At 38.8% G+C, this 24,853-nt stretch overlaps 1 protein-coding gene across 1 annotated transcript; it reads left to right on the forward strand.

Moving 5' to 3' along the window:
• The first annotated feature begins 745 nt into the window (after positions 1 to 745).
• LOC121677039 (probasin-like) lies at positions 746 to 24,645 on the forward strand. Its single transcript, XM_042054383.1, has 6 exons — positions 746 to 826; positions 2,188 to 2,327; positions 4,659 to 4,726; positions 6,594 to 6,704; positions 8,052 to 8,153; positions 24,545 to 24,645. Exons 1-6 carry the CDS (start codon positions 746 to 748, stop codon positions 24,643 to 24,645), a joined length of 603 nt encoding a protein of 200 aa, XP_041910317.1.
• Positions 24,646 to 24,853: the final 208 nt, after the last annotated feature.

Consider the following 24,853-nt stretch of genomic DNA (forward strand, 5'->3'; position numbering starts at 1 on the left):
TTGGTTAAACGCCATGTCATTGGTCAACAGTGTGATTTGAGCCTACGTTAGTGGTGTATCCACAAGTGCATTTGAGCTTCCACAGTATTACCAATATTTCATTCATGGTTCAAGTTCATGGGTGTTGAAAACGTGATTGAAAAAAATGGTAAAACTCAGTATTCTTCCCCCAATATCTGATTGGTGAAATGGGTAAGACAGAATAGGTTCTAAAATGTTGATTGGCACAACACATAAAAAGGTTCAATTGGGAGAAATCCACACATAGGTTTACAAAAATATAGGAACTGGTTGTGCCCAGAAAATAAAGTCCAAGTAGAGATAAGAAATTGTATTTTTTGTGTAACTATCAGCTACATGTAAGTTTTAAGTTTCAAAAAATCAAGTTTAAACAGTGCCCCTTCCAGTTAAAATAACATGATAGCATCTTGGGTTTTATCTTCTGTTTTCTTAATAGGCACATAAAGTCAATGAATAAAAATCTATCTGAAACATGGGACAGCAATCAGGCATCAGAAACTGATAATAAAAGTTAATTGTCTGTCCCTAGTAAAGTTCTCCAGGAACCAATCTGCATAGTAAATGGTCCAATGTCAATGTCAGCACACAACTGCCAACTAGGATGCTGGATACTGCTCCAGCCAATCATTCTGAAAGGCTGCTATAAAAAGCAAGGGGTGACTCTGAGCCTTGCCAGTCAGTGTGGTCTGGGCACCTGCAGGGCAGACACAGACACTCACACACAATGAAGGTCATCCTTCTCCTGCTTATGCTCAATCTGCTCGATGTCTCCAGTGTGATGATGAATAAAAATATCAAAAAGAAGGTAGTAGGCCTGCATGGGATGGGGCTGTGGGGGGGTGTTCTTATCAGAGACAGACACAGGCAGAGAGACAAGAAGACACAGAGGGAGGCATGGGGGACCGTGGGGCAAGACAGACAGAGAGAAAGAGGGAAAAGTTGGTATTCTCTATATCTGGGAGTGAAGAGTGACAGAGGGGTAGTCTAATGGCTGGCTTTCTGAAAGAAAAAAACAAAGGGACAGAGACTAAGAGATAGAAACAGAAAGGAGAATGCTCTGGAAGCTAGCATTCTATACTTGTAAAAAGAAAGAAAGAGAGAAAATGGTCTTAAAGGTGGTTTTGGGGGATAGAGACCTAGAGAAATAAAGAGGCTAAGAGATAAAGAGAAAAAAGACACAGATTAATGCTTCTGAAGGTAAGTTTTCAGTGTGTGCTTGTGTGGAGAAAGATGGGAGAGAGGGAAGAATGTTTTGGAAGTAAGTATTCTTTATGTCTATGTGGAGAGTGGCAGAGAGAGAGAGAATGGACTAAAGCGTGGTTTTTCAGAGAGATAGAGACAGAAACCAAGAGAGACACTGAGAGAGACATGGAGAGAGAGACAGAGAGAGAGAATGTCCATCAGTCTTGCACCAAGGGTGAGTTCAACTTTCTACTAAAATCTGTACACCTTCATCTCATCCAGAGATCCCAAAGGCAAACAAGCTGGTTACTAAAGGTCCTTATTTATTTGATTAACAGATTAAATCATTTATTTCTCCAACTGCACGTGCCCTTTACCACAATGCATGCCATACATATTAATCATACATATGCCTGATATTACACAGAAGTGTTAAGTGACCAGTAGGGTAAGGTTATCTGAAAAGCATGTTTTTGTTTTACTGGACATACATGCAAAACAAGATCAGCGTGTCTATTCTTCCTACCTGAATACATTGAGAATATACTTGAATGAAAACTTTCTGAACTTGATCATTGCTAGGGATTTGGGAAACCCTACACCATCTTCAGAGACAGATTGTGAGTATCCAAATTCAGGTGGGAAGGGAGTTATTAATGTGTTCTTATGTGAAGATCACTACACAATTGTTCATAGATGGGTATGAGAGTAGCCTGACCCAGATGAGTATGGAAGAGATTGTTATATGGGGAACTCTATACCATTATTCAGAGAGGGATTTGTGAGTAGCCTGAAACAGGTGGGAGGGGATAAAATCATTATTAGGTTCATTGCTCAGAATATGTACAAACATAAAGAAACTAAGCCACCTAATGCATTATTATAAGTCCAAGTCATGTTTTACCCCATTCAAGCCGAGTCCCAGGCTACTAAACTATCCCCTACTCTTAACTGCCGTGTTTTCAAAGCCACTTTTTTTTCCAGATTGAAGGGAATTGGCAAACTGTTTACTTAGCTTCTAGTACTGTGGAGAAGATAAAAGAAGGCTCACCCTTGAGAACCTACTTCCGTCGCATTGAATGTGGGAAGAAATGCAAGCAAATCTACCTCTATTTTTATGTCAAGTAAGATATAAAACAAAATAGAACTATCCAGGTTGCGGGATGTCAGCAGAGAAACATGATGTTCTCCGTCAACATTCATGTCAGTGAACACCAACAGCACTAAATAAGGATTCTTAAATCACTTTGTTCTGTATGAGCCAAAAAATCACATATGATAGCCATACTTTTAATTTAGAATGAGTTTATTGAGTGTGTGACAAGCCAAAGTAAAATAATAAATATCAAAAGGTAGATGATAATTACATATAAATGGCATATAAATACATAGATAATAGATATATCAGTACATAGGTGATACATGCATATGGAGGTAGATAATAATTAGATAGATGATATATATACAGACATACAGATAGATAGATAGATAGATAGATAGATAGATAGATAGATAGATAGATAGATAGCAGATATATAAGTGGATAGATAATGGATAGATAGGCAGATACATACATACATACATACATACATACATACATACATACATAGGTACATATAAATAATACATAAATAGATAATAGACCCATCTATCTGGGGTGATCAAAGAAAAACACATTAAGTTGTAAAATGCAGGCAAGAATCCCTATGTTCAAAACCGGCTCCTAGGGGAAGTTAAACAGCATAACACAATATCAAAAAATATATATTACAATTGTTTAATTTTCTAATTATCAGTGCTCAAAAACACTGTTGCGGAGAAGGTAAATTGTCCCAAATAATAATTTCAGTGCTTTTAAACTATCTGGAGATAAGTGAAATTATCCATTGAGGATATACGGCTATCTGTGATTGTGGAAATTTTTATCAAATGTAGTTTATATTTGAAACTTTTCATTCATTAATGGTTTATTTATAATTTTGGTTTTCTGATACAGAGTCTCTGTATATCATGCTGGCTTTGAACTCAACACAGAGTAGAAAACAAACTTTTTAATTTTTTATTTATTATGTATGTTGGTTTTTCAAGACAAAATTTTTCTGACTATCCTGGAACTTGTTCTGTAGACCAGGCTGGCCTCAAGCTCAAGGATCTGCCTGACCCTACCTCCCGATTGCTGAGATCAAAAGTATGTACCACCACATGCAGCCTACTTTTTAAGTTTCTTTTTTTATTATTATTACTTTTGAGAATGACATTGAACCTCTTCTTCTCCATCAGTGTCCCAAGTGTTAGGATGGCAAGCAATACAAAAATACTTGGCTTGATATTTAAATTTAACACACCTGAAATAATTTAAAAGAGCAACAGTTCAAAATCAATTAGGTGAACACACTAACATGTTGAAAGAGAAATAAAATTTTCATTTTTAAATACTTTTTTAATTAAAACATACTTATTTCCCCCTTCCCTTTTCTCCCTCCAAAGCTTCTCATATACTCTCCTCCCTTGGTTTCTCTCAAATCTTATGTTTCCTTTTCTTCAATTGTTCATATACACATATGGTCTTACATATACAAATATAACATGTTCATTTCATATACTGCTATTGTATAAATATGATCTCAGGGCAACCACTTGGTATTTAAAAACCAAGTGGTTTGGGGGAAGGGAGGGCTTTTCCTCAGGAAAGACTATAAAATATGCTAAAATTCATATGGAACCACATAAGACTCGGGGTAGCTAAAACAATACTCATCAAAAATAACAGTGCTGGAGGGATCACCATTCCAGATACAAATGATATTTCTTAAAGCACTGAGAATGGACCCCAAGACCTTCAACAGGCATTATGGAACTACATCACCGGACTAAACTGTTAGTTCCATTTTTTCTTTTTGGTGTGAGCCTAGCCTTTAATGACTGAACCATCTCTTCTTCCCAGTTATTCCCATTTTTAAGACATAAAGACAAATCTAAGCTGCCGCTGTCAGCTATTCATCACATAGACCTCTGGTAAGTGAATGTAGATTCAAATATATGGCCATTCTTGTGACTCTACGGATCTCCTAATCAGTCAATGGACATCCCAATCTAAATCTCAGAAAACAACTGAAGGCTGATTTTGAGGCTATTTAAATTCACAAGACAATTGTAGTTACAGAATCTATAAGATCAGTGATATTTATGAAAGGCAAAAATTTAAAACATGATTACAGTTTAAATATTAATCCAATGTCTACAAACATTTCTCATTTCAAATTGGGGTTATTGATGACATTTAAGTATGCTATTGATTATATTTAGAAACGATGTCATACAACAACCTGTGCTTATGACAGATATACACATGAAAATGTGGTTAGCACTAAACTGTCCTGTTATTCATGTAGAATCCAAAATCAGGACCCTGGAGCAATCCAAGATAAGACAACATCCATGCATTTGTTTTTCAGGAGAGGAGCCAATTGCCAGCAGTATGAAGTCATAGGAAAGAGAAAGCAAGAATTTTACCAGGCACAGTGTGAGTAGAAGATTCCAGGGCAAACGCATGACCCTAATTTTCTTAAATTCAGAATCTTAGTTGTATTTTGCATATCTGGATATCTACATTCCAGTGCAAACATCTCTACAAATTAAAAAAGCAATCTTGGAGAAAGCCCCTTCAATTTCTTCCTTGTCGTTTTGTATCTAATAGCAGACTTTGTTTTGCTGTTATGGTTGTTGTTTGGTTTTGGTTTTGTTCTTAGGTGACATTTTAAAACTTTAAACTGTGTTTGTACCAGGAACACTTCCCTGCTGTAGCTTTAGGCCTAAAATAAATCACAGACATGAGTCTGAAAATGGTTAAAGGAATCAAAAAGTGATTTGGGCATTTCAAAAATGATGCAAAAATTAAGAACTAGGATTTTCTCATTGATTAAAATCACTCCCAGAAATTTTCAAACATAAATATTGTAATGCATAATTATGAACTAACTAAATTTAATAATTTTATTGGAAATAAAAATTATTTACAATATGTAAGTGTAATCTTCATGAATAGTCCTATCTTTTTAATTCAGGAATATGGCCTAAAATATGCAGAGGTATCAGTTTAATTTGTCCTTAACACCTGTTTTAAGAGGTGTTAAGAATCCTTTTATTATTTTGTATTCCACCATAAATGGTCTATTTAGTCCAATGCAGACCACACATGCCACTGACTCTAGCTGAGTTTATCAGTGAGTTTATTGGACTTAAATACAGGAGCAAGCTCAACTCACATGCAGATACCTCACCAAAAATCCCACACCCTTTTGTGTATTATGTAATTTCAGGAGACATTCTGTGAGTTTGAGGCCAGCCTGGTCTACGTATCAAGTTTCAAACCAACCAGGGTCTTGTAAGGAAAATGACTTACCACTGACATGAGAAAGAAGAGTCATCATATCCATGTGGAGGGTCTTATGTCTGTCCCTTCCCCTCTTTAACAAGAAATGTTAGTAAACCGGTGGGTGTGCTGAAGTCACTTACAAGATTTGTATGTGTGACTCAAAGACGGTTGCATTCCTAAGGAGCCCACCCCTGGAAAATGGGTGACACTCCTGGAAGCTGCATCTCTGGAGCTATGTGTAAGGCTAACAGGCAGCTGGGCTAGTCAAAGACTCCTCCGTCAACAGCCGTTTGCTGTTTTCCATAGCTTTGTGGAGTGGCCTACTGAAAGTTGTTCTTTTAAAAAAAAACTTCCTGAGTTTCATGGGTTATTTACTTCTTGAATCTCATGAGCTTCCAATACACAATGTTCTTGTTTGGAGGAAATTGCTGTGGCATCTGTCCTGTTTCTCTGTCATGTGTCTAAAGAATAGGTAAAGTTAAATAACTGTACCACTAAATGTAATAGGATCCATGAAAATGCATATATATAATATATTTGTTACTATATATTATATAATACTATATATTATATAATCATACAGCTTTTCTCAATATGCATATGTATGTAGATTATTCTACCATTAAATTTAATAGGATTCATGAAAAAGCATGCACATGTATGTATATACATATAATCATACAGATATCCTCAGAAAGTAAAAGGGTTGCAGTAATGATACCTTCTGTGCACCTACACATCCTGGTATCAGGAACATTGCTATCCCAAATCAATATAGGTTCTACATATTTCTAGGTAACAATGAGATACGAGATATGTTTCATATCATAAAGCAGAGTATAAATTTGCTTTCTTAATTCCCTGTCTTGATTGGTTACAACACATGGAGCAGAATATTATGGGCCAGAAACTTAGAATCCATGTATACATCGATAAAGATGCAGTGTGAATGAGCCTGAACATTCATCTTGTAATCTTTATATGTATTTGTATGTATATTTCTTATCTATCTCAGATGAAGGAAAAACAACATTCATGGTAAAGATGGTGAATGAGAAGATATTGCTGTTTCATTATTTTAACAAGGACCATAGGGGCAAAGTCACACGAGTAGCTGGAATTCTGGGTGAGTTTCACACATGGAACTCATTATCCAAGTATGTTGTTCAAGGACTTGGGTGAGTGCACATTGCTGGGTACAAAGTTCACAGTATGTTCATACATCTGACTCTCTTCTTCATGTTGATAAACCTCTGAAACTGTGATGGACAGCTTTAATGAAAAAACTTAGCACAACCCAAAATCCCCTGGGAAGGGTCTGAGTGGGAAATTTCCCACAGCAGACTGGCCTATGGAGGTGTCTTTATTGATTATTGACATAAGAAAACTCCCACTGGAATGAGCTATAACCAGGAAATTTACTGCAGAAAAAAAAAACCCCTTCTCTTCCATAAATTATTTTTGAAAAAGCATTTGGTGAGAATATTGGACAATGAAATTGATATTGAAAGTTTATCTGTTAAAAAAAATAAGTACATGCTTCTTCTGTTGAGACATAGAAGATTTCAACAAAATTTCCACACATTTTTTCCAGCATTTCTGAATTACACATCAACCAACCATCATGCCAAGTCTCATGCCAGTGTAGTCTGGGATTTTCGTTTTCTAACAAAGCAGGAATTGAAATATTGCTTGACCACATTAAGTGGGTTTGTTGTTTGAATTCATGTCAACTGAAAACCCTGGCTTTCAGCATTATTGTATTTTGTATAAGACCCTTATTTCCTACCAGAATTAAACCTTTATTAAGTTAATATGAAGGGTTTATATTCCATGGGGGCATGTTCCTCATTAGCCAAGGTTTATTTTTTATGCATACAAGTGTGTTACCCATATTTAGGTGTACCATGGCATTCTTGGTGCATATGATAGCCATAAGATGGCATTAGATCTGGTCGTGCAACACTGTGTGTGTGCTGGGAACTGAATGTAGGTTCTTACCTATTCTTAACCACTGAGTCAAATGTCACTCCTCTAATATTTATGATGATTTCAGATCACTTGGTTCTACCATCTGAGGAAACATCAAGAACCCCTAAGAATGGATTCTAGAATATAAATAGAAACAAAATAATGACATATAGTTATGATAATAAAAATGCTACTGCTCAATCATTGTTTTCTGGAATTGCTTTGGAAGCTGTGTAGGAGTTTGGTATATTGAAGTCTACACCCCCCCTCAAAAAAACTGTCAATATTACAAGACCAGAAGAACATGGCATGTTACATCCTGGGATCCACACAGTATTTTCATTTCTCAGAAGGACATAGTTTCTCGTTATCAATCTAACGGAAGAAATGGGAGTAATGTTGTGCTTTGGCTCCTCCAGGAGACTCAGCATTGAAAAGTAATTTATTAATGTGCTGGAGCTAATGTTGTGCCCTCTTCTTCCTTATACACTATGAAATGCAGCAAAAGCCAAACAACTGACTAAGGATGAGATGACCCAGTACATGGACTTTGTGGAGGAAATCGGCATTGAGGATGAGAACGTACAACGTGTCCTGGACACAGGTAAAATAGCGACCTGAATGTGTGTGACTTTTCATGTTACATTTTATAATAAATGTTATGTTTTTTTTTAATTATCTGGGGTATTGGAAAATGGCTCTGGGGGAAAGTGCACACAAGCATGAGTACCTGAGTTTTGGATCCCATGTAGAAAGCTAGGAAGGGTGAGGACAGAAGGAGTCATGGAGCTTTCTGGCAACAAATATAACTGAAAGATCTTGTTTCAAAACTAATAATGCTTAGGATAAATAAGGAAGATGTTTAAAAGTCAGCCTCTTGCCTATACATGCATGGACTGCACACAGGTGAACTCACATGACTATGGACACACCAATGAACCATGAACACAAAAAATTCTATATGCGGGGGTTGGAGAGGTGGCTCAGAGGTTAAGAGCACTGACTGCTCTTCCAGAGGTCCTGAGTTCAATTCCCAGCAACCACATGGTGGCTCACAACCATCTGTGATGAGGCCTGGTGCCCTCTTCTGGCCTGTAGGCAAACATGCAGGCCAAATGGTGTATACATAATAAATGAATCTTTAAAAAATTCTATATGTAATGAAATGACTCCTACTATCATCTGTTCAGATATTCTACTCAAAACCTAGCTTTTCTTTCTGCACTTTCATAAAAATAGCAATATATAGTAATGATATTATTAATATTATGTTAAAATAATATGTTGCTTTAAATATTATTATATTAAAATAATACATTACTTTGATAATATTATTATAGTAAAAATAATATCATTTTTCCATTTTCACTTTCTTTCAGACACCTGTCCAAAGAAGATCATGCCTAGGTGAGTGACTAGCTCATTTTATATATTTATGTATAATTCATTTCTGGTTTTAATATTTTATTTGTTGTTCAACTTTTCATATATGTATGTATTTTGATCCGATCCACTCCCACACACACATATAATCTTCCAACTATCCTCAAGACCCACCAATATACGTTCTTCTATACTTTATGGCTTTTTAAATTATTACTATTATTATCATTATTATTATTAGCTACATGAGTCCAATTAGTGCTATTTATGAATGGGGATGAGGCCATCCCAGGAGGCATGGGCAGTGTAATGTACCAGGGGCCACACCCTTAGAGAAAAAAAAAGATACTTCCTCCCCTGAAGCCATCAAATATCAATAGCTCTCTAGTTAGGGGTGGATACTCCTGAGCCCCTCCCCACTCCACTCCATTCTAGACTGTTGACTGGTGCTGTTTTACCTGGATCTTGTGCAGATGATCATGGTTGCTGTAATCTCTCATGATTGTAACAGCCATGACGTGTTCAGAAAACAGAATTCCACAGCTCTCCTTCCAACCAGGATGACCACAGCACTTTGACCAGATATGAACGAATCACTCCTCATTGTAAAAAGTTGACGTGAGGCCAGTTGTGGAGTCATACACCTTTAATTCCAACACTTGGGAGATGAATCTCTGTGAGTTTGAAGCCAGCCTGTTCTATATAGTGAGCTCCAAGACAGCTAGACTCTCTGTCTAAAAATGAAAAATAAAAATAAAGTAAAAAAATGGACTTGACCAAAGTTTAAGGCAGCATAAATCTATGGGTATTTCTTAAGATGATAGCTTGGAAACACGACAGTTTATCACCGTTGATTTTCCCCTTAGGCTCCATTATCTCCATTGTCTTGGGCTTTTGACAACAATTACAATAGAAACCCACCCCTACTCCTATTCTTCTCTAGACATGAGAGCCCTCCCATGGAGTTGGCATCAAATCCATTCAGAAAGTGGTTGTTTCCCGTAGGATGTCCTTTATTGCACCAGTGGGCACAAGGCTGATTTTATAGCATGCAGGGTCATCGTGGTGACATCATCAATGTCGTACCACCATATACACACTCTACAGAGTACTTCCAAGTACCGTGAAAGCCAGCCAGCAGGGAGAAAGTTTCCTAGTTTAGTTTAGATTGATTTCTTGATGCCCTACAACCACAGCATGTAGTGTCTTCAGCAATGGTATCCTACCATTTAGTTATGGTAAACAACCAAGAGGTACAGCAATAATAAAGTTGTTTTTGGTGACTCCAGAGCCTCCCTTTACTAATAAATAGTAAGGTGGTACCCCATTACTGGAAATGAGATTTTCATTGAAAAATCCACGTCGTCTGGAAACAGTCCTGTGTCTTTGCAGGGTTCCTCTAATGAAACTCTCTTGTTTTATGCTACATTTTAATTAGCTTACAAACTAGTAGATTCCTGTAGTTTTGGTTGACCCACCCTACCTCTGTTCTTAGTATGGCTCAACCACGTCTACATCTGCTTCTTTAATGCTCAGCATGCCACCTCTAATCTTGTCTGTCACCTGTGTTCCATTTTCCATTTTGATTATACTTTACACTTTTGTTACAAGGTCATAGGTTTCCATATTATTTTTTTTCTTTTTTCCCATATGAATTTTTAAGAACCCTTCATTTTAATTAAATCTTCCATCATGCCCTGATTTTGCCATTTTACATTCTACTCTGTGGTTGAACCTTCCCACCCCAGTATTCTTCTTTCTACTCTGTGGTTGAACCTTCCCACCCCAGTATTCTCCTTTATACTTTCATTTTAACTGCATTTTATTATCTCTCTTCCCTTAATGGGTCTGTCCCTAATGACCTGTTTCTAATCATCTGGCTTCCATACATACTCCAAATTAAACATACAAAATAAAAAGTACAATTCTAAAACCCACAAGTTAAATAACATACACAGTTTGTCTTTCTGACCCCGGTTGATCTCCTTGAACATAATATTTTCCAGCTTCTTCTATTTATTTACAATTTCATGATTTCATTTTTCTCTATGGCTGAGTAATATTCCATTTTATATATCACAACACTTTCCTTATCTATTCAGTCGATGGACATCTAGATTAATTTCATTTCCTAGCTATTGTGAACTGTACTACAATGAGCATGGACATTCAAGGGTCTCTGTAAGAAATATTAAAGTCCTTTGGGCACATATCTAGAAATGGTATAGCTGGGTCTTATGGAAATTCTATTTCAGATTTTTGAATTTTTCGTTTGCTTGAGGTACATGGTGTTTTATTTGTTTGTTTTAAGTTCTTTGTATATTGGAGACATTAATCCTCCATTAGTTGTGTAGCTGGCAAAGATCTTCTACATTACCTAGGATGACTCTGCATGTAATTGACAGCTTCCATTGCTCTAATTTATAATTCCACAATATTTAACCATTTCTTGTCTTACTTCTTTGCCACAAAAAATCCTATTCAGGGTAACATGAGGGCCTGGTGCTTGTTGAGGTTTCTGTCCTGCCCTGTCCCCTAGCCATTTAGTCCCAGAGAAAATCACACAGAGGTCTCCATAAGATTATAAACTGACTGGCCCATTAGCTCAGGCTTCTTATTGGCCCAGGTAACTTATAATAACTCATTAACATTATCTATGTTAGCCACAAGGCTCAGTGCCTTTTTCAGCGGGAAAGAGCACATCCTTCTTCTTCGGTGATCTGGGAAGGAGTGGTGGAGGAACTTTCTGCTTCCCAGAATTCTCCTTTTTTCTTTGCTCCACCTCTACTTCCTGTCTGGTTTTCCCACCTACACTTCCTGCCTGGCCAATCAGCATTTATTTAAAATATGATTGACAGAATACAGACAATTATACCACACCAATTCAGAGAGTTCACATCTGTGCCTATGATCAAAGTATATTTTCTTGCTTTTTCCTCTATCAGTTTCAGACTACCAGGTCTTACATCACAGTTCTTGATCCATTTGGAGTTGAGGGTTTTGTGCAGGATGAGAGGGAAGGCTCCAGGGCCATTTCTCCACATCTTAAGATCCACTTTTCCCAGTTTGTTTATTCTTTAACAATTCTATCTCTTTATTGAATTATATGTACTTAGTTTAGGTCATTTTCCTTCTTTTACTGGAGACATTGACAATATCCAGAAGGTATTAATAGCTTGCATTTCTTGTATTTTCCACTCTCATCAAATATCATGCATTACTATCTTAAATATATTAAATAATTCTGTTCCAACCTTACAGATGACAGCATCAGGAATTTTCCAGTAAATCCTTCCTGGAGCCTGAAACACCAATATGAAGATGGAGCCCCTTTTTCTCTTGGAAGATCACATCTCCCTATTTACTGTATATTACAATTCCTGTCTCCATGTTTTCTCTTTCATCTGTCCTTTCCTGTGTTCTAATCAGGGTTAGTGCATCTTTGAATATTTGAATAAATTTTTCCACTTGCATACATGTCTTTAAAGAAAGTAAGCTAAAGCACAATGCACATAAATACTTGATTTTTTTAAAGGAGAGGAGGGTTGGATAGATTGATCAAAGGTTAAGAGTGCTTGCTGCTCTTCCAGAGGAAATGTGTTCGATTATTAGTGCCCACATTGAGCAGCTCACAACTATAGTTTGGGGGCACCTGATACCCTCTTCTGGAGTCCTTGGGCACTGCACATAGATTACACACACACACAGAGAGAGAGAGAGACAGAGAGAGAGAGAGAGAGAGAGACAGAGAGACAGAGAGAGACAGAGACAGAGACAGAGAACATAAATCTTATTCAAGTATGGATTAATAATATCAGATAATTTTTTTGAAAAGAAAAAAAAGTTTAATTCTTCCAGATACTGAATGGATTCAGAATCCTAAAATTTATCACTGAATTTGGCACAGTCACACACACAAACCTAGTATAAAACAATTCATTCGGACTGGACAGATGACCCGATGGTCAAGAGCCTTGCTGCTCTTCCAGAGCACCCGACTTCCTTTCCCAGCATCCACACCAAGAGGCTCACAAACACCTGGAACTATATGGCTCCAGGGGATCATTTTTAATTTATTTATTTTTTTTTATTAAAAATTTCCGCCACCTCCCCGCCTCCCATTTCCCTCCCCCTCCCTCTCCGGTCCGAAGAGCAGTCAGGGTTCCCTGCCCTGTGGGAAGTCCAAGGTCCTCCCCCCTCCATCCAGGTCTAGGAAGGTGAGCATCCAAACAGGCCAGCCACCTCCCCCCAAGCCAGTACATGCAGTAGGATCAAAACCCAGTGCCATTGTCCTTGGCTTCTCAGCAGGCTTCATTGTCCACCATGTTCAGGGAGTCCAGTTTTATCCCATGCTTTTTTCAGTCCCAGTCCACCTGGGCTTGGTGAGCTCCCATTAGATCAGCCCCACCATCTCAGTGGGTGGGTGGACCCCCTCGAGTTCCTGTCTTCCTTACTCATGTTCTCCCTCCTTCTGCTCCTCATTTGGACCTTGGGAGCTCAGTCCAGCGCTCTGTCTGTGGGGCTCTGTCTCTAGCTTCAACCATCACCAGATGAAGGTTCTATGGTGATATGCAAGATATTCATCAGTATGGCTACAGGATCAGGCCATTTCAGTCTCCCTCTCCTCAGCTGCCCAAGAAACTAGCTGGGGACATCTCCCTGGACAACTGGGAACCCCTCTAGACTCAAGTCTCTTGCCAACCCTAAAATGGCTCTCTTATTAATATATCTACTTCCTTGCTCCCATGTCCACTTTTCCTTTATCCCAACCACCTCGTTTCCCCAAGCTCTCCCCATCCTCCCATTCACACCTTTCTCTCCCCATTTCCCCTTAGCCCCATCCCACCCCACCCCCAAGTTCCCAATTTTTCCCGGCAATCTTTTCTACTTCCAATATCCAGGAGGATAACTATATGTTTTTCTTTGGGTTCACCTTCTTATTTAACTTCTCTAGGATCAGGAATTATAGGCTCACTGACCTTTATTTATGGCTAGAAACCAATTATGAGTGAGTACATCCCATATTTATCTTTTGGGGATCTGGGTTACCTCACTCAGGATAGTGTTTTCTATTTCCATCCATTTGCATGCAAAATTCAAGATGTCATTGTTTTTTACCGCTGAGTAGTATTCTAACATGTATATATTCCACAGTTTCTTCATCCATTCTTCCATTGAAGGGCATCTAGGTTGTTTCCAGGTTCTGGCTATTACAAATAATGCTGCTATGAACATAGTTGAGCAAATGCTTTTGTAATATGATTGGGCATCTCTTGGGTAAATTCCCAAGAATGGTATTGCTGGATCCTGGGGTAGGCTGATCCTGAATTTCCTGAGAAACCTCCACACTGCTTTCCAAAGTGGTTGCACAAGTTTGCAATCCCACCAGCAATGTATGAGTGTACCCCTTACCCCACAACCTCTCCAGCAAAGGCTATCATTGGTGTTTTTGATTTTAGCCAATCTGACAGGTGTAAGATGTTATCTCAAAGTTGTTTTGATTTGCATTTCCCTGATCGCTAAGGAGGTTGAGCATGACCTTAAGTGTCTTTTGGCCATTTGAACTTCTTCAGTTGAGAATTTTCTGTTCAGTTCAGTGTCCCATTTTTAAATTGGATTAATTAGCATTTTAAAGTCTAGTTTCTTGAGTTCTTTATATATTTTGGAGATCAGATAATTTTTTATTAAGAACAATTTCAGGGTTAGGGTGTAGCTCATTTGCTAAAGTGTCTGCCATGCAAGGGTAAAGCCCTGTGTTCAATTCTTAGAATGCATGTGAAAAGCTGTGTGGTGGGCCATGCCTATAAATTCAGCACCAAGGAGGGAGGTTGAAACAGATGAATTCTCTGATGTCACCAGGAGTGAGCCTAGACTACTTAAAAAAATCACACGCCAGTGAGACACCACAACAAAAAATAAGATGGATGTGCATTAAAGAATGAAAAATGACACCTGACTTAGTTATTTGTCCATCAATGTTCAGATGCACACATGTGCATCCACAAGCACAGGTGTTCAACTGTACACACACACACACACACAAACACACACACACAAACACACACACACAAACACACACACACAAACACACACACACACACACACACAAGAATTTCATCATTCCTGCATGTTACAGACTCTGCTACTATTGTTTTGACTTTTAGAAAGGAAGGTAAATTATTATATTGGCTGCTAAAGGTGAACATTCAAAGGTTTGTTTGCTATTAGTTTTACGTCAACGTGGCACAAGCTATAGTCACTTGGGAAGGGAGATTCTCAATTGAGAAAATGTTTTCACATGGTTGGTCTGTTGAAAACGTTCTGGGATTTTTTTTTTTTTGATTACTGGTTGATATGGGAGGGCCCAGATCACTATGGAAATCACAGCTGAGCCAGCCAGTAAGCAGCACTCCTCCATGGCCTCTGAATCAGATCCTGCTTCCAACTTCCTGCCTTGACTTTCCCAGGTGATGGGCAACAGCTGTAAGATGAAATAAACCCATTCTTCCCCAACTTGCTTCTGATCTTGGTGATGTTGGAGATCTTAGATTACAATGCATTTTTCTTCTTTTCCTTCCTCCTTTCTTTCTTTCTTTCTTTCTTTCTTTCTTTCTTTCTTTCTTTCTTTCTTTCTTTCTTTCTTTTTCATTTGTTTGTTTTTCAAGACAGGGTTTCTCTGTATAGCCCTAGCTGTCCTGTAGCTTGCTCTGTAGACTAGGCTGGCCTTGAACGCAAAGATCCATCTGCTTCTGCTTCCCGGGTTTGGGGATTAAAAGCATGCATCACTAGCACCCAGCCACAAATCATTTCTTAAAAGAAAGTTGAAACCAAATGCTCAAATACCCAACATGGAAGACTCCCTCCCTCCCTCCCTCCCTCCCTTCTACTACACAAAATAAATCTTTTTGCTCTGTTTTCACTTTGCAAACATCAAGATGCGATCACAGAGCAAAAAATCAAATTTGTATTGCACATCTATTACACATCTAACAGATTCAGATCCTTTGGGGGTGAATTGTATTATTATTATTATTCTCTTACCCCATCAGAGGCTGTCCAGTCTTCTCCATTGTGGCCTCACAGTTGAGTATGTCCCTTCATACTACATCCTGCTAAGTGTGAAATTGGGATTTGCTGTGCTTGGGATTTTCTGGTTGTTCAAAGAACTTCTGCATTTGAGTACAATGGATACATTTTTTAAAATAATACTTGGATGTGCTTTCTTTTCCTATCCAAAGAATGTTCTTTGCTTTCTGGAAACGTCTAAAGGAAGGCATGGTACCAATCCATAACTTTTTTTTTTTTTATCAAAATAGCCTCTTATGGTTTGGCCACTGCACAGTAATCGATGGATTACATCAAATTAACCCATGATACACAGTCATTTTATATGATGCTAATTGAAGCTTGTTAGCATCTGTTTGAGACTTTTGAGCACAAGTTAGAATAGAAAATTTATAATAATAATAATAATATAATTTATTCACATTTTATAAGGGTGTTTTTCTTAAGTTGTGTGTTAGGACAGTATTTCTCTAATAGGAAAATTTGAAGTTTATTTTCTCCTCTAACTTTTGATAGAGCTTGTGAAGCAGGGATGATAAGATGGTTTTTAGTGGGTAATAAGGCTTGCCTTCGATCCTGATGACCTGAGTTACATCACTGGGACCCATTTGGAAGAAGAGGACTGGCATCCAAAAATCATCTTCTGGTCTCCATGGCATGGACATACATGTACACATACACACAGTAAATTTTTTTAATTAAATTAAATTTAAAGGTCATGAAGTCAGTGTATTAACTATCACTAATTATCTGATCCCCGACTTTGCTTTAAGAAATTATTTTTCTAACTCAGCTTCTTGAATGATTTATTTGACTTCCTTTCTTTCTTTTTTTCTTTCTTTCCATCTGTAATACTATATACCTTGCAGGAGTGTGTTCTCTTTAGCTTTGCTGCCTAAAACTGCCATAGGATTAGTCATCCCTTCTCTTATAGTTTAGATTTCAGCAATGTCAAAACTAATGTAACTTAGATTTCTCATTTATTTACTCATTTGCTAGTCTTTCAATATGGCTCAATTTTCACTCATGTTGATCTTTATTTTAAAAACAGCTTTTTACTTTGTTGATTTTTCTCCCTACTTCTTAATTTTCCCCTAATTTTATTGTACTATGGCCTATATAGCTTCCTCTAATATGTAGCTTAATTTGTTGTTAATGATAGACCATTTTGCAATGAGTGCTTGGATTTCTAACTATGTAATATTTTGCTCCTAACATGTAAACATTGACAACTGTACATTGCCCATTGACTATCATGCATTCTATATAAAATGTGAGAAGCCATACAAATATGGACATGTTCCATTTTCTTGGAAACACTGAATCAAATATTATTTTCTCCTTTTACATTGGATTATGTCTGATCATGTTGCTTAATTTACTCATATTCACAAATTTCCCTTTTATTCATGATTTCTAATTTAGTCCTTATGCTGGTGTTTATCAACTTGACACAAATCTACATACACCTAGAATCTCAACTGAGAAAATTCTTTCATCTGATGGGCCTATGAGAAAGCTTGCAGGACTTTCTTTTGATTGATGGTTTATGTGCAAGAGCCTGGATCACTGTGAGTAGTGCCATCCCTGGGCTGGTGGTCCTGGGATCTATAAGAAAGCAGCCTGAGGAAGCCAACAAGGTGCACCCCTCCATAGCTTCTGCATCAGTTCCTGCCTCCAGAATCTTGTCTTGAATTTCTGCCCTGACTCCCTCAGTGATGGACGATGATCTGAAAATGTAAGACATTGTGATTGTGTCCTTTATCTGGCCTAAGCTCTTTGCTTCTTGATTCACCAAGACATCAAGAATGAAATGTTGCAATCTCTTCCAACAACAAAAAAAATAGCTTGCTTTCTATTGCTATGAAAAAAAATGCTCTGACTAAAACCCAACTAAAGAGAGGAAATAAATGGTTAATTCATCTTCCACAGGTCATCATCCATCACTGAGGGAAGTTAGAACAGAAACTTGAAGCAGAAATCATGGATGCTACATACTGGCTTGTCCTTCAGCTCATGCTTAACCAGCTTTTTAATACAGCCCACAAATCCTGCCTAGGGAATGGTGTGGCCCACAGTGGGTTGAGTCATCCATATCAATCATCAATGGGCCATACTTTCTAACTGTGGACCAAAGTAAGCCCTTCCTGTAGTTGGCTCCTGTCGGGTATTAGGTCAAAGCACCAAAAAAGACATTTATATGGGTCTCTAAATTCCTTCTTTAGCACTGACAACCAAAGATATCAACAACTGTCTGAAATATCATTTGTAGTAAGAAAGCAAAATAGTTCTGGATTAAAAGTCTCTATAGTCAGCAAGCACTAACTACCTCCAGGACAACTGTGATAATTACTATGGAGTGTCAAGTTGACAGAATCTAGAATCACCTATGACATAAACCCCTGGGCATGTCTATGAGAGAACTTCTATATTGGTATAACGAGGGGGGAAATCCCTCTCTGAATGTGGGGTTCACTGAGGTAGAAAATGCCACCCTGAATGTGGGGTTCACTGAGGTGGGAATCCCGCCCTGAATGTGGGCAGGACTATTGACTGGCATTTCATTATTTGTATCATTTCCTGCTTTTATTGTGGAAAATAGGAAGGAAAAAAAAACAAAGGGATAGATGACATGGGGAGATGAGGGTGTCATTGAGAATAGCACTTGGGTGCCCAGACCTTGACATCCCTCAAAGCCACCGTGATCAGTGCCTTTTAGATTCTTCTCTCCTGAACTTGAAGAACAATATTAGCGGACCCCAGAGGGTGGATTTTTTTTTTTTATCTTGGATTCATGGGTGGGCGCTTGGGAGGAAGAAAGGAACATAGCAGAGCTGGGTAGGGCCAGGACATCAGGGGATGTAGATATTATCATCTGGGGTATTTTAGAGGGTTTATGGTATTTGTGGGGTGAATCATGACAATAAATGCATGGGGAGTAAGAATCAGGCTGGCTTCCAGTTGCAGATATAAGAGGCTGAACAGAACATCATCTTCCATTATTTTAACAAACCAACCATAATGATGTCTGGCATGGAAAACAGACTAGCAAGTGAAATTCTGAAAATGCTGACCTCTGACTTGGTGCCTTGCCTATGCTGACCTTTAATCACTAGAAAAACAAAAACTTAAAGCAAAACTAGTCTCCGATTTCCAAATAAAGATGGAATGACCTACGCCTAACAGTCAGGAATATTTTCCCCGTTCTAATATTTTATGTGAGAATTCAAAAAGCTGTCCAGTGGCAAATCTTTTGATCCTTCCCCCAGGTTTATTCATCTTTGGCTGCAAATTCTCAACAGATTCACCAGTGGAGTTTGGGAGCCTCAGGTGCTGAACTGTTGAACTGTGAATGAATAAATAAACACATGCAAGAAACAGACTTTAGCCTGTACACTGTAATCATTTCTCGGTCACTTAATGCAGCCAAATTCATACTGAAAAACACAGATAGGGCGATTTATTCAATGTGGCCACATGGGGAAGATGGACAAAGAGATCCAGCAACATACCCACAGCCACTCTTTAACACCAGCCTTCACCCCCATCTCCACGGCTACCATGACAATACACCTATCGCCACCCTGACAGCAATACCACACCACCACACCAACACCCCTGGTAGCAAATCCATCTTCAGGGACCTGACATAAGTTTAAAGTTGAAGTAGAAGGCCAACCTGAGGTCTGCCACCTCAGCAGTCCCGGTGAAGGCCCCACCCATCACTGGTTCATCACAGTGTGGGCTTGGAATTTGTCAGTCTCTATCAAGGAGAATAGTTTACCTTCTAGCTGACCCAGATTTCAGGGTTTCTCTTCTCTTGGGATGATATTTCTCAGATAAATACTGACTCTTAAGGCCCATGGTTTGGATCTTCTAGAAACTAGAGGGAAAAGCACAAAGCTGTTAATACATCCATCCCCACCCCCAAAGCTGGTTACAGCAAGCATCACTCTATAGAAAGCCATCGTGGGAGGCTTAACTTGGAGCAAAAACTCAGTCTACTGTTCAATTCTTTCCACTTCAATATTTATATTTTCTCATTATTATTTTAAAGATGGAGCTGTGATTATATAAAGCAAACACTACCTTTAACACTATTTTAGCATTTATTGTTATCAGGTGGTGGTGGCGCACACCTTTAATCCCGGCACTCGGGAGGCAGAAGCAGGTGGAATCTCTGTGAGTTTGAGGCCAGCCTGGTCTACAGAGTGAGTTCCAGGACAGCCAGGAAAAACCTTGTCTCAAAAACCAAACAACAACAACAACAAAGGGTTTATTTAATATATTAAGTCTCAAACCCGGGACAAATGGCTAACTGGGGTGCCTATTAACACATCAAAGGTAGAATTGGCCTCCAGGTTCTCCCTCAATCACCATCTGTCACAGGGAATGGCTGGCATACACCGAATTCTCCAGCCCAAGGGCTGGGCTGCCCTTCCCCCAACTGCCTTTCCCTACATAACAGCCATTTTGTTTACCAGGTCTTTTTGTCTTACCCTTTATCCTTCTGGCTCTTCTTTCCCACATGGTCACGGTTACTCTAGACTGTCCGAGACTACGTCTCTGCCTCAGACTATGTTGTCTCTCAGTAAACCTTCTCCTCCACCATACCTGGGAGCCAGTTAAGCCCTCCCTCCCTCTTCATTTCTATCATTCAGGATATACGTGTAAAATGGATTTTAGCCATTTGAACTTCTTCTGTTGAGAATTCTCTGTTCAGCTCAGTACCCCATTTTTTTAATTCGGTTAATTAGAGTTTTAGTGTCTAGTTTCTTGAGTTCTTTATATATTTTGGAGATCAGTCCTTTGTCTGATGCGGGGTCCATGAAGATCGTCTCCCAATCAGTAGGTTGCCTTTTTGTCTTAATGACAGTGTCCTTTGCTTTACAGAAGCTGCTCAGTTTCAGGAGGTCCCATTTATTCATTGTTGCTCTTATTGTCTGTGCTACTGGGGTTCTATGTAGAAAGTGGTCTCCTGTGCCCATGTGTAGTACACTACTTCCCACTTTCTTTTCTATTAGGTTCAGTGTGGTCAGATTAATATTGAGGTCTTTAATCCATTTGGACTTGAGTTTTGTGCATGGTGATAGATATGGATCTATTTTCATTCTTCTACAGGTTGACATCCAGTTATGCCAGTACCATTTATTAAAGATGCTTTTTTTCTTCCATTGTATACTTTTAGCTCCTTTGTCAAAAATCGGGTGTTCATAGGTTTGTGGATTAATATCTGGGTCTTTGATTCAATTCCATTGGTCAACATCTTTGTTGTTGTGCCAATACCAAGCTGTTTTCATTACTGTAGCTTTGTAATAGAATTTGAAGTCAAGGATGGTAATTCCTCCGGAAGTACTTTTATTGTATAGGATTGTTTTGGGTATCCTGGGTTTTTTGTTTTTCCATATAAAGTTGATTATTGTTCTCTCAAGGTCTGTGAAGAATTTTGTTGGGATTTTGATGGGGATTGCATTGAATCTATAGATTGCTTTTGGTAGAATAGCCATTTTTACTATGTTGATCCTCCCAATCTAAGAGCATGGGAGATCCTTCCATTTTCTGGTATCCTCTTCAATTTCTTTCTTCAAAGACTTAAAGGTCTTGTCAAATAGATCTTTCACTTCCTTGGTTAGAGTTATCCCAAGATACTTTATGCTATTTGTGGCTATCATGAAAGGTGATGTTTCTCCGATTTCCCTCTCTGCTTCTTTGTTCTTTTTGTATAGGAGGGCAACTGATTTTTTGGAGTTGATCTTGTATCCTGCCACGTTACTAAAGGTGTTTATCAGCTGTAAGAGTTCTTTGGTAGATTTTTTGGGGTCGCTTATGTACACTATCATATCATCTGCAAATAATGAAAGTTTGACTTCTTCCTTTCCAATTTGAATCCCCTTGATCTCCTTATGCTGTCTTATTGCTATTGCTAGAACTTCAAGCACTATATTGAAGCAGTATGGAGAGAGTGGACAGCCTTGTCTTGTTCCTGATTTTAGTGGGATGGCTTTGAGTTTCTCTCCATTTAATGATAGCCTTTGCTGGAGAAGATGTGGAGTAAGAGGAACACTCATCCATTGTTGGTGGGAATGTAAACTTGTGCAACCACTTTGGAAAGCAGTGTGGCAGTTTCTCAGAAAACTGGGAGTCAAACTACCTCAGGACCCAGCAATTCCACTCTTGGGAATATACCCAAGAGATGCCCAATAATACTATAAAAGCATTTGTTCAACTATGTTCATAGCAGCATTATTTGTAATAGCCAGAACCTGGAAACAACCTAGGTGCCCCTCAATAGAAGAATGGATAAAGAAGGTGTGGCACACATATACACTTTAGAGTTATACTCAGCTGTAAAAAGCAATGACATCTTGAATTATGCATGCAAATGGATGGAAATAGAAAACACTTTACTGAGTGAGATAACCCAGACCCAAAAAGAGGAATATGGTATGTACTCACTCATAAGTGGATTCTAGCCATAAATAAAGGACATTGAGCCTATAATTCGTGATCCTAGAGAAGCTAAATAAGAAGGTGAACCCAAAGAAAACCATATAGTTATCCTCCTGGATAATGGAAGTAGACAAGATTGCCAGTCAAAAGTTGGGAGCATGAGGGTTTGGTGGGGATAAGGGGAGATGGGGAAAGAGAAGGGAGAGTGGGGGATGGGGAGAGCTTGGGGGAATGGGATGGTTGAGATGGAGGAAGGGTGGATATGGGAGCAGGGAAGTAGATATCTTAATTAAGGGAGCCATTTTAGGGTTGGCAAGAGACTTGACTCTAGAGGGGTTCCCAGGTGTCTAAGGAGATGTCGCCAGATTGTTCCATGGGCAGCAGAGGAGAGGACGCCTGAACTGGCCTTATCCTATAGGCACACTGATGAATATCTTGAATATCACCATAGAAATTTCATCTGGTGATGGATGGAGATAGAGACAGAGACCCACATTGGAGCACTGGACTGAGCTCCCAAGGTCCAAATGAGGAGCAGAAGGAGGGAGAACATGAGCAAGGAATTCAGGACTGCAAGGGGTGCGTCCACCCACTGAGACGGTGGCTAATGGGAGCTCACCGAGGCCCACTGGACTGGGACTGATGGAGCAGGTGATCAAACTGGACTCTCTGAATGTGGCTGACAAGGAGGGCTGACTGAGAAGCCAAGGACAATGGCACTGAGTTTTGATCCTACTGCATGGACTGGCCTTGTGGGGACCTACTCTGTTTGGATGCTCACCTTCCTAGACCTGGATGGAGGGGGGAGGACCTTGGACTTCTCATAGGTCAGGGAACCCTAACTGCTATTAGGACTGGAGAGGGAGGGGGAGAGGGAGGGGGGAAATGGGAGGGAAATGGGAGGATGGGAGGAGGTGGAAATTTTTAATAAATAAAAAAATAAAATGTATTTTAGTGCCTCAAAAGACAATAGAGGTAAACATAATGGTTTTGTGGGATGGTTTTACATTTTATGTTTAGGAATATACATGTACATACATATATGCATGCAATAACAATTTTTAAAAAGGGTATGAATACGAAAGAGAGGAAGGAGGGGTTTGGAAGGAGAAAGTAAAAGGGAAAATGATGTGATTACATAATAATCTCAACAACCAAAAGAAATAATTTCAAAGTAGTACAGTATTAGGGGGTAGAGACACAACGCAGGGCCAAATAACCCTTGCTCAGTCCCTCGTACCCTGTTGAGCAGTGCCTGTAATTCCTGCACCTATGGATTCTATACACTCTTTAGGCCCTCCCCATGCATCTGCAAGCATGTAGTCCACACATCCACACATAAAACCAATATATCTTTTAAAAGGTAATCCCACATTACAAATTTTTAAACACACATTTTTCCTGAATCACTCTGCTTTTTTTTTTTTTTTTTTTTTTTTTTTTTTGGTTTTTCGAGACAGGGTTTCCCTGTAGTTTCTAGAGCCTGTCCTGGAACTAGCTCTTGTAGACCAGGCTGGCCTCGAACTCACTCTGCTTTTATGTGGTTTTACTGAAGAACTTTCATCAATAAAGACCTGCATCAATAAAAATTTTATCAATGTCATAAAATGAGTAAATACCTTGATGCTTACTTATATCTCTAGGAAGCAAAACAAAATGAAAGATCAAAGTAGATGTTTCGGGGGGGGGGGGGAAATGCAAGTCCCAGACAAAGAAGTTCCTAGGAGATAAATGAACATGAATGAGTTGTTATTGGCCTGGTCTGCATCGATCCCACTTGTTCAAACAAAACTAAATGTTACCACGATCCAAAATTACCACATCAATCTCACGGCAAGAGATCCACAGTGGGAATAAGTCAGTACACTAAGCAGGAGTTCTTGAAGGGGTTTCTAGGACCCCAGTATTATTTCATTATCTCCCCTCTCTCCCCCTCCTCTTTTTCTTCTCCACCCTTCACCCATAGAAACCTACAGTCTTTCCAACAATCCCTTTAAAATTCTTTAAAATTTGTTTTTTCTCGTCTTTGTGACCCAATTAAAAACCAAACATCTGGAAGAGTGCAATAACTATGCTTGTATTTTTATTTATTGCCAGAGCCTCCTGTAGTTCCCCGTGATCTTCATTATGAAGCTGAATACGACCTTAAATTCCTGATCCTCCTGCCTCCGCCTCTCACGTGCTTGGATGACTGCTAACACCCCCACACACTCTGAACTGGACATAGTTTTTAATCATTATTGCCAAGTCTGACCTTTGTGCGATTTGTTATATGGTAGCTTCATAGAGATCTTGACCTAGAAACGGATTTTGCAGGAAAATAAAAAAAAGCGGAATGGGTTAAAGTTTAACCTTCGAATGTGGAGTTCTGCCTTATCTCAGCAAAGCAAACACCTGGCAGAACCT

The sequence above is a fragment of the Arvicola amphibius genome, chromosome X, assembly GCF_903992535.2.
Source record: "Arvicola amphibius chromosome X, mArvAmp1.2, whole genome shotgun sequence".
In the NCBI taxonomy this organism is placed as follows: Eukaryota; Metazoa; Chordata; class Mammalia; order Rodentia; family Cricetidae; genus Arvicola; species Arvicola amphibius.